Source organism: Coenobita brevimanus, chromosome 117, assembly GCF_032717465.1.
Source record: "Coenobita brevimanus isolate Jiangsu-jjx chromosome 117, ASM3271746v2, whole genome shotgun sequence".
NCBI lineage: Eukaryota > Metazoa > Arthropoda > Malacostraca > Decapoda > Coenobitidae > Coenobita > Coenobita brevimanus.
Window position 1 is genome coordinate 3088062 of NC_137070.1, and position 11123 is coordinate 3099184.

An 11123-nucleotide genomic window follows, 5' to 3' on the forward strand; every position below is an offset into this window, starting at 1 on the left:
CCCTCAACGGGTCGTAGGCATTAGCAGATGTGAGAACCATGGTGAAGTCCACGGGATCGGCGCGCCAAGGTTCACTAGCTCGCCTATGGACTTGCTGGCACGGTGGCTGGACCAACTCTGACGGTCCCGCTCGCCGACCACCCTTATATAACCCAGTGTCGGTCGTGCAAGTACGAACCTTATCCATCTAACCTTGATTTCAGGCCTAGGCCCCACCCCAGCTCCCAGGAGGCCAATCCTAGAGTGGTGTCATAGCCAGGTCACGCCACAGGGCATGCCAAATTTTGCAAGCAAACCAGGAATTGCATCGAAAAAGCATGATCAGTAAATCACCGCCATGTACATCACACCCCGACCACTCACACGCCGCCAGTCCTGAGACAGGCGACATAAAAGGCCGCTGCCAGGCGCGGTGCGCCAACAGTCTCGCTCTTCTCGCTCCCTCAGTCACGCTCAGCCATGGCTCGTACCAAGCAGACTGCACGCAAGTCCACTGGGGGCAAGGCCCCTCGCAAGCAGCTGGCCACCAAGGCCGCTCGCAAGTCCGCCCCTGCCACCGGCGGCGTCAAGAAACCCCATCGTTACAGGCCTGGCACTGTGGCCCTGCGTGAGATCCGCCGCTACCAGAAGAGCACTGAGCTGCTTATAAGGAAGCTGCCATTCCAGCGTCTCGTCCGTGAGATTGCCCAGGACTTCAAGACTGACCTGCGCTTCCAGTCCTCTGCCATCATGGCTCTGCAGGAGGCGTCTGAGGCCTATTTGGTCGGTCTCTTTGAGGACACCAACCTGTGTGCCATCCACGCCAAGCGTGTAACAATCATGCCTAAGGACATCCAGCTGGCCCGCCGCATCCGTGGCGAGCGCGCCTAAGGCGAGAGGCCCCTCACCTCGATCGAAAGAAATCTCGTCCCTTTTCAGGGCCAAAACCCTTTTTCAAAGAGAGATGATGACAGACCCTCAGTTTAGGTTTCCATATATCAGCTCTTGTTTTTCCGCACACACACACACACACACACACACACACAAACGAACTCCATTACTTACCTACATCCATGCATTCATTCATTCATTTTTTTTTTTTTAATCATTTCCTTTTTTTTTTTTTTTTTTTGAAGGGGGGGGAATACTTGCCTATTCGTTTATTTCTTTTATTGATCTGTTGTTCACGTCGCAGTTTTTATTTTCGTTATTTGCCTGTTTCTTTTACTTACTCATCGATTCACTCACGCCCTCATAAAAGTAAACAGGTTTGCACAACGAGAAAAGTCATTCCCGCTGCATATTAGGAGATGCTCTCTATCCGTCATGAACGCACGGTGAATTCTTCAGTTACTATGCTGGAAAAAAAAAAAAAAAAAAAAAAAGGTGAACGTGAACCCATCGATTTTCGCCTGCTGCAGTTGTGCTCGTGTATGTATGTTTCTACTGTACCTATGTATTTGTGTGTCTTTGTGAGAATGTATGTCTGTGTGTACGGACGTATGAGGACACACACACACACACACACACACACACACACACACACACAGAAACGGACGAATGAACTGTACTTATATAGTTACATACATGCATTCATTCATTCATCGTTTTTTCAATCATTCATTTCCTTTTTTTGGGGGGTGGGGGGGGAGGAGGTGCAACTTGCCTATTCGTTTATTTCTTTTGTTGATCTGTTGTTAACGTCGCAGTTTTTGTTGTCGTTATTTGCCTGTTTCGTTTACTTCCTGATCGATTCAGCCACGCCCTCATAAACGTACACAGGTTTGAACAAGGAGAAAGACACTCCCGCTGCATATTAGGAGAGTCTCTGTACCCGTTATGAAGGTTTGACAGTGGCCACGAACGCACATTAAATCCTTCCGTTAATATACTGAGGAAAAAAAAAAAAAAAGTGAACCTGAACCCATCGATTTTTACCTGCAGTTGAGCGTGCATGTATGTATGTATGAATGTTGTATGTTTATACTGTACGTGTGTGTGTGTGTGTGTGTGTGTGTGTGTGTGTGTGTGAGCATGTATGTCTGTGTGTACGGAGGTATGAGGGCTTGTGTGTATGTGAGCATGACTTAGTGTGTACGTACATGTGTAGGTCACTGCGTACACAGTATAAATGTATTTGTGCACATGTGTTGTTGTATGTACGTACAGATTGTAGACTGACATGAATTGGCATGATACGATGTCATGCCTGTATTTACTGTACGCCTGTCGAGTGTGTTGGTTGGTACAGTCGGCCTAAGAAGTGCCGGCGGAGTATCCAGAAGTTTTCGGTCAGCGATAGTGTCCATACTCTTCCTTATATCTGTACGAGGTGAAACCTAATACGTAAAATTGTTACAAAAAACAATAAATCCATGGCCAGTTATCTGTATATTTCCAAATTATTGTAGGAAGCAGTTGGTTAGTTACGATAATAGGAATTCGTAAACGGAACTAATTGATGTTTCACAACTGTCGCTCAGGGAGAGTCGGGAATGATGATTTTGTGGCGTTCAAATCTAGCATGGTAACAGGCAGTGATTTTTGGGTAGCGTAAGACTGAACCAAAGGGAGCTTCAATAAACATTGGAAATGATTAATTATTAGTTATAAAATAATTTCCGTTAAAATACTAGGGAATAATTTCAAGTCATTTATTTCCGTTTCCAATGTCTCCATGGACGACGACAGAAAGCGGGAAGGAGGCGTAAGCCAGTAAGCTATTTTCAATGTTTCGATCAACACGCACGAAAGGAGATAACATTCATTCAAGGACATGCAGTTATTACACTGCCTTTGGCCAGTTTCCCATGAAGAAAAATCTCAGGATTATTTCATCTAAGACAGAGGGCTATCGGTGGAAAAAAAAAAAAAAAAAAAAAAAGGCCTACCGTACATCAGAGTCGGAGCTCCTTGGAGAATGCTACCTTCTGTCAGTGTCTGATATCCTCAGTGCGTAATCGATTCGCAAGAGTAATAAAATGCAGAGGTTCATAAACAAATCATTGAGTTCAAAACTTCCAAATAAGCATTTTCTTTTGAGCAGGACATTAGAGTTTATTATAAAAAAAAAAAAAAAAAAGTGACTGGGAGTTATAGGCGTACTGGCCACCGCGCGCGAAGTTAATACATTTCACATTCATTCAAATCGGGAAAGATAACTAAGTGTTACCATCTAATATATCACAGCCTCCTGTTATTCATTTTACATCATTATTTTCGCGATATAATATATACGTTATTTGGCATGACGTGATGAAGGCATTGAATGTTTACCTTATATTCACTGTTTTCATAGAACGTATGGGAGTGGAGAGTGACCGAAGCAATCTGAAACTGTGCCGTCACTTCTTGGGGCGACGGTACGTTGTTGTTGTTGTTGTTGGTTCTCCAGATGAATAAGAAGGCGCGCACGCCCATATTTACTCTTTTATTTTGACTATTGTTTTAACCCCCAACCCTAGTTCAAAACATTTCGATTGTGCCTACGTGCCCATCCCAAACCACCGTTGCGGAAAAGGAAGAAAGAAAGACATGAAGGGAGAAATGAAAAGAAAGAAAGACATGAAGGGAAAAAAGAAAGCGAGAGAGAGAGAGAGAAAAAAAAAGGTCCATAAACCCGAGTTCCTGAGAGGATAATTTGTAAGTCTGTCTTTCCCCTTTTTATCGAAAATCTTGTGGCTCCGATTGGAGCCGGAAATGTTGAAATGGCCAAGAGCGTAACCTCTCTACTTTGAGGAGGTGTACTTGGTGACAGCCTTGGTGCCCTCAGACACGGCGTTCTTGGCCAGCTCGCCAGGGAGGAGCAGCCTGACGGCCGTCTGGATCACCCGGCTGGTGATGGTTGAACGCTTGTTGTAGTGTGCCAGGCGTGAAGCCTCTGCAGCAATGCGCTCAAAGATGTCATTCACGAAAGAGTTCATGATAGACATCGCCTTGGAGGAAACGCCGGTGTCAGGGTGGACCTGCTTGAGCACTTTGTAGATGTAGATGCTGTAGCTCTCCTTCCTCCTACGCTTCTTCTTGTCTCCCTTGGCAATGGCCTTCTGGGCCTTGCCAGCCTTCTTGGCAGCCTTTCCGGAGGTTTTGGGTGGCATGGCGTCACCGAGTCAGACGGTATGTGCACGGTGCGGGAGCGAGCGAGAGACTGAGTCGACATGGGGGACGCAATACAATACAATACAATGACGTATAGAAAAGGGGGGGAAAGGAAGGAAGGTAAAGAATGATTGTGTATATGTGTGATGAGTGTAATGCAACCAGGACGACGACAACACGTGGTGGCAGGAACTAGGCCTTAGTTTTATCTCCCGGCCTTACTGAGAGATCAGGTTCCTGGTTGCATTGTGTAATGTGCATGTTTTTTTTTTTTTTTTTTTTTTTTTTTTTTTTTTTTTTTTAAATAGTAGGAGAGGAAGAATTTAGACGAAGAGAAAGAGTGTCGGGGCTTAACCCAACGTGCGTGTGTTTGGTGTTGGGGAGGGGGGGTGGGGTCTCGCACGTGCACAGTGTTGTTACTTAAGGGAGGGAGGAGTGAGTCGCTACGGCTTTCTCTGCCAAGCATTGGCTTATTGGCTGCCTCTCAGGTTCATCTGATTTTTCCGGCTCCGGAGCCTGGGATAGGATGGTAGGATAGGGGTGTTAGGGTAAGGTGTTGTAGCCCTAGGGGGCTTGGGTAGGGGATTAAGGAAAGGGGAGGGGTGGAGGAAGGTGGTTATCTTGATGGGGTGGTCAAGGTCGGGGTCTGGGGTGCTGGATATGAGGATGGCGTGTGAATGCGTGGCTGCCGTGATTTGATAGTGGGTGTAGGGGTGGTTTAAGTTTAAAAATGAGTTGCTGGGTGTGAATTAATTAATGACAGGATCAATAATAAATAAATTAGTGGTAATTAAGTAAAGAATGGGGTTGGTGGAGGTCTTGCGTCAGGGTGGAAAAGGTTGGCTAGAGGTCGTGTGGGGGGTGTGATCCGGGTGAAAAAGTCGATGAAGTCAGTGTGAACGTCGGTGAGTTTGGTGATTTGTTTTTGTTGTAGGTGGTGAAGGTAAGTGTTGATGGGTGGAATGTTGGCGCGTTCATGACAGTGTATGTTGGTGATAAAATCATCCCACCGTATGCTCAGTGCCCAACGTATGGCTTTATTTTGAACTTTCTGTAAATTTAGAATGTTGCTTTTGGCCGAAAGAGATAGACTTAATGGTGAATACGTGAGCAGTGGTCTGATCAGTGCTTTATACAAATGAAATTTAGTTGATGGTGTTGCACTACGAAACCGGTATATTTGTGTTAATGCAGTGCCAGCCACGCCTGCTTTGCCTCGTATATGATGATGAAATTTGAAGTTTTTATCGTATGTAAGACCAAGTACGGTGGAAGTATTCCTAATGGGAATGGGAACGCGATCTGGATCACGCGAATTTAGAAAAAGTGGGCGGGGATTAGCTGATTTAATACGAAAATATGTTACTGTGCATTTCAAGGGATTCGCTTGAATCCGCCACTTCTGCTCCCATCGTGCAATTCGGTCCAGCTCTACGCTCGCTTTGTTCGTAATTCCGTCAATTGTCGTTGATCGTACAAGTTGAGTAATGTCGTCTGCGTATTGAATGGTGAGTGAATCGTCATGTAGTGGGGTGGGGATGTCATTTGTGTAGAGTGTGTAGAGGGTGGGTGCAAGGACGGAGCCCTGAGGTACACCTGCGTGAAGTTGGAAAAAGTCTGAGTAATTATTTTTAAATTTAATGCGCATTGTGCGGTTGTCTAGAAAATTGCAAAGTAGTTTTTTAATGAGTGAAGGAAAGTTGAATTGTTCGCAGATTTTGTACTTCAGGCCTGCGTGCCAAACAGAGTCAAATGCACGTTTTACGTCACGAGTAATAAGGGCTGTCTTGTATGCATTGCGGATGTTTTGGTTGATATGTAAGTAATTGGTGATGATGTTTAGGGCGTCCTGTGTGGATCGTCTAGGTCTGAAACCAAACTGTCTGGGGGAAAGAAGGTTTTCGTCTTCTAAGTATTGCCGTAATCTAATGTTGATGATTCGTTCGAAAGTTTTTCCTAACACTTCTAGTAAACTAATGGGCCTGAAGTTTAAAGGGTCTGTTGTTGTCTTGTCTTTTTAGGGATTAGAGTAGCTGTCGCGGTCTTAAACGAGTCCGGAAAGTAGCCGGATGCCAAGGCAGCGTTGTATAAGTGTGTAAGTGCATTTATGAATGTGTCTGGGAGGTGTTTGAGTATGTGATGTCCGATGCCTGTGGCACCCGGCGCCTTCTTTGGAGTTCTAGCGAGCATAGACTTGACTTCTTCGACTAGTATGGGAGCAGTGAGGGGGTTATGTATGTCTAGATTATTTATGTGTATGTTTGCGTCTGGTGTGATATGTTCGTGGATAGTGTGAAGGTGTTGTTCTATATGTCTTATGTGACGTGTTGCGGCAGGATGAGGAGGGTTAGGGTGGTATACTTGTTGCCATGCGTTTTTAAATGTGTTTGTGATTTCCCTGGGATCTGTGATTTCTCTGTTGTTAGCAATTAATTTTCTTACTGTAGGTAAGTTACAGCCCTTGAGTCGGCGAATGTGTTTCCAGAATTCCCAGGGTTTTGTTTTCCTGTGTTGTTGAGCAGTTTGTATGAGGCGTCGCCAGTGTGCATTGTGGTCGGATTCAAGGCTATTGATTACATGTGTCCGAAGGTGTGATAGGTCGAACCGTACTTGGCGTAAGTTGTTTTTGTTTAGTTCAAACCGACGACGGTAACACACTAGGAGTCGTTGTGTTCGTATGGATGGTATGAATGTGTGTATAGGTGTGTGTGTGGTTGTGGGTATGGTAATGTTGGCAGTGTTAAGTATGCACGTGTGTAGATATTTACATTGTTCTTCTATGTCAATGTGGTGTTTTCCCTCATAGTCAGTGGTGTATTCTTGTTCTGAAAGGGTTTGTGTAAAGGCATCCCAGTCTGCATGTAGGTAGTCATAGTGTGGTGTACTGGGGATCAGGATCGGGTTGGTGGAGATGGACATTATGATGGGGATGTGATCAGACCCAGACATGGGGCCGGGGGTGATGTGGTGATGAAAAATGTTAAATGATCTGTTGGTGAAGATGAGATCTGGCTTACCTGATCCCCTAGGTGTAAATGTTGTGAGAAAATCAGGTCCTAGGAAATTTAATCTTTTGTGTTGGTATATGGTGAACATTTGTCTTCCATGATTGTTGGTTGTGCTGTGTTGGAATGTCCCGTGTTGTGCATTTAGGTCTGAAATGAATAGTGTTGGTGCAGTGTTGTTGAAGAGTCTGTTTATGTCTGTGAAGGGGATGCCAGTGTTGGGTCTGGTGTATGTGGTGGAGACTATGAGGGGGCCAAGTGTAGTGTGTGTTTTAACTGCTAGGAAGTGCCTGTGTGTCCATGTTGTGATGAAGTCGTGTTTAATTGTGCCTTTAATCATGATAGCAACTCCGTCGTGTGGACCCTCGTCGGTTTGAAGTGTAGTGTAGCCATAGTGTTTGATTTTTCTGGTGTTGTTGGTGCAAGTGCTGTTGAGTAATATTATGTCTGGGTCGTGTTCGTGAATGAGTTGAGTAAGTAGGTGCCTGTTTGCGTAATAGTGTCTAATGTTAAACTGGATGATTTTAAGCATGATGGTGATCGTGTTGAACTGAATCTGAATGGGCTATGTATGTGGTATTTGTGGGTGAGGCAGGGGAGAAGGATGGGGTTCTCTTTTTGGGAGGGGGGGCACTGCGTTTTCTGGAGCGTGATTGATGTTTGTGAACTGAAGGGGGGAGGGAGGAGGGGGATTCGGGAGAGTCAGCCGCCTTGCGTTTGCAAGAGACACTGCGATCTCGATCGCAGGTGAGGGGGGTGGTTGGGGTAGGTGGAGGGGGCATGGGGTTAGGTTGGTTGGGGGTTGTGCTAGTGGAGGGAGATGGGGTTGGGGGCTGGGTGGTTTGGTTAGGATGACGTGAATCAGCAGGAGGGGAGGGATGGTGAGGGGGGGAAGATGGGAGTTGTTTTGAGGATGCAGGAGTGGGATGAGGTTTAGGGTGAGTGGGTGTGGTGGGTGGGTTGGAAGTGCAGGGAGATGACGAATGAGAGGTGGAGGGGATGGGAGGGGGTGAGGTAGGAGGGACTGAGGTGTTGCCAGTTTGCTGTGAAGGGGGGGTGAAGATGTGGGGCGATTTCTTGGCTGTGTGCCATGAAGGGGGGATGACAATGGTGGACATATTGTTGGCGGCTAGAGCATCATTGATAAGGGATGCAAAGGGCACATCAGAGTACAGAGCTTGGGCTAGGGCGGACATGACAACTGCGGTAACGTTGGGGGGGAAGGGTGAAATGGAAGATGGATTGGGAGTGGTGTTGGGGGGTGTTGGATCAGTGGTGGATGCTTGGGTTGGGGGCTGTGAGTTCTGAGTGGCTTGGGCATATGACATGGTGGATGAAGTTTGTTGGGGTGCTGTGTATGATTGAGGCGGGTTATGCTGTGCAGGCTGGCAGTTAGCCCTTAAGTCCTTTAGCAGATTTTTTCTAATAGGACAGTTTCCGGCGATTGCAATGTGTCCTTCGCCACAATTGATACATTTAGTAGTAGTGCTAGTGCAGTTTGTATGGAAATGACCTTGGGCAGAGCACTTTGAACATATTTGAGTTTTTTTGCATGATTTAGTTGGATGCCCATATTGGTAACATTTAAAGCATTGAGCAAGATCAAACCACTGTTCGAGTCTAAGGTTGCTGGGTGGGATGATTGTATTGAACGCTTTGACACCGTGTGAATGAAGTTTCTGTACCTCTTGAGGTGAAGCACAGAGAATCTTGATGTTGTTTGAATTGTCAAAGCGAACAATGTGGGTGGCGTGAATGTCGTTTTTCAGGGACAGTTCAGTCATGAGGTCATCATCGGTGTGTCTGAGAACATATTTGGTAACATTACGGGCAATTATTGTACAGGCAGCTTTTAGCTCAGGAGTTGAGATCAGTTCATATCCAGCCTGGGAGTATTTGGGCAGGTTACTGGGGGAGAGGTATGAATCTAGATGAGTCTGAGAGGCCAAGGTGATCTTAATGATTTTATCTTTTGCACTAGAAAAAAGGTTAACAAAGGGAGTTTCAGTGATGCAAAAAAAGGTCTGACCAGGGTCTGAAGGCAGGGAGGGGAGGGTACATTTAAACTTAACTGAGAAAGCCATCATTAATCAAGGGGGAGGGAGGGGGAGAGTGTAGCGCATGACGTTAATAAAAGAGGGGGAAGAAACCAATCACCACACTTTTGCACAGATCCCGGGGTGCAATGGGTGTGCAGGATGAGGTGTTGGCGCCGTTACCCTGATCACTAAACTTGTTGTGAGAGCAGGGTGGTTCCAGATTGTTAGGACCGAAGTCCTAACCAATCTATCACCAGCAAGATGGGAAGGAAGTAGGAGAACAAAAGGCCGAGTCTCTCAGGTGCACGGCTATATCTCCTGGACCCCCGACTACTGTTATGGCCGTGGCCCCAACAAGGTAGTGGGGGGGTCCCGGAAGTATCTCCGAATTCACAAAAGAGCAGGGGTTAGTAATAAAAGAGAAATTAGAAGAAGACAGGAAAAGAGGTAGGAGGAATGATGAGTAAATTTTATTATGAGGTGATGAATGGGTGAAGTTTATGAAATGAGGTGATAAGTGGGTGGGTAGCACATGCCGACAAAGTCGTTAGCAGCTGATAAGGCAGGGAGTCACAGAGTGAGAGCTGAGCGAGCGAGCGGTCGAGACACGCGTGCTTCTGGCTGGGCGTCGTCACCAAGTGATGGGGGACGCAACAACAACAACAAACAATGACGTATAGAAAAGGGGGGGAAAGGAAGGAAGGTAAAGAATGATTGTGTATATGTGTGATGAGTGTAATGCAACCAGGACGACGACAACACGTGGTGGCAGGAACTAGGCCTTAGTTTTATCTCCCGGCCTTACTGAGAGATCAGGTTCCTGGTTGCATTGTGTAATGTGCATGTTTTTTTTTTTTTTTTTTTTTTTTTTTTTTTAAATAGTAGGAGAGGAAGAATTTAGACGAAGAGAAAGAGTGTCGGGGCTTAACCCAACGTGCGTGTGTTTGGTGTTGGGGAGGGGGGGTGGGGTCTCGCACGTGCACAGTGTTGTTACTTAAGGGAGGGAGGAGTGAGTCGCTACGGCTTTCTCTGCCAAGCATTGGCTTATTGGCTGCCTCTCAGGTTCATCTGATTTTTCCGGCTCCGGAGCCTGGGATAGGATGGTAGGATAGGGGTGTTAGGGTAAGGTGTTGTAGCCCTAGGGGGCTTGGGTAGGGGGATAAGGAAAGGGGAGGGGTGGAGGAAGGTGGTTATCTTGATGGGGTGGTCAAGGTCGGGGTCTGGGGTGCTGGATATGAGGATGGCGTGTGAATGCGTGGCTGCCGTGATTTGATAGTGGGTGTAGGGGTGGTTTAAGTTTAATGAGTTGCTGGTGTGAATTAATAATTAATGACAGGATCAATAATAAATAAATTAGTGGTAATTAAGTAAAGAATGGGGTTGGTGGAGGTCTTGCGTCAGGGTGGAAAAGGTTGGCTAGAGGTCGTGTGGGGGGTGTGATCCGGGTGAAAAAGTCGATGAAGTCAGTGTGAACGTCGGTGAGTTTGGTGATTTGTTTTTGTTGTAGGTGGTGAAGGTAAGTGTTGATGGGTGGAATGTTGGCGCGTTCATGAGAGTGTATGTTGGTGATAAAATCATCCCACCGTATGCTCAGTGCCCAACGTATGGCTTTATTTTGAACTTTCTGTAAATTTAGAATGTTGCTTTTGGCCGAAAGAGATAGGCTTAATGGTGAATACGTGAGCAGTGGTCTGATCAGTGCTTTATACAAATGAAATTTAGTTGATGGTGTTGCACTACGGAATCGGTATATTTGTGTTAGTGCAGTGCCAGCCACGCCTGCCTTGCCTCGTATATGATGATGAAATTTGAAGTTTTTATCGTATGTAAGACCAAGTACGGTGCAAGTATTCCTAATAGGAATGGGAACGCAATCGGGGTCACGCGAATTTAGAAAAAGTGGGCGGGGATTAGCTGATTTAATACGAAAATATGTTACTGTGCATTTCAAGGGATTCGCTTGAATCCGCCACTTCTGCTCCCATCGTGCAATTCGATCCAG

The 11123-nt window shown here is 46.1% G+C and overlaps 2 protein-coding genes across 2 annotated transcripts; one reads left to right on the forward strand and one right to left on the reverse strand.

Annotated features, from left to right (window-relative positions):
* Positions 1 to 459: 459 nt before the first annotated feature.
* On the forward strand, positions 460 to 870 carry LOC145419118 (histone H3-like). The gene has a single exon (XM_080287360.1). It carries the CDS (start codon positions 460 to 462, stop codon positions 868 to 870), a length of 411 nt encoding a protein of 136 aa, XP_080143486.1.
* A 2837-nt stretch (positions 871 to 3707) lies between these two features.
* On the reverse strand, positions 3708 to 4076 carry LOC145419106 (histone H2B-like). Its single transcript, XM_080287347.1, has one exon. It carries the CDS (start codon positions 4074 to 4076, stop codon positions 3708 to 3710), a length of 369 nt encoding a protein of 122 aa, XP_080143473.1.
* Between the last annotated feature and the right edge of the window lie 7047 nt (positions 4077 to 11123).

What these genes read in the sequence shown, in the direction of transcription:
- LOC145419106 (XM_080287347.1), bottom strand. Translation starts at nt 4,076, where the DNA reads ATGCCACCCAAAACCTCCGGAAAGGCTGCCAAGAAGGCTGGCAAGGCC.
- LOC145419118 (XM_080287360.1), top strand. Translation starts at nt 460, where the DNA reads ATGGCTCGTACCAAGCAGACTGCACGCAAGTCCACTGGGGGCAAGGCC.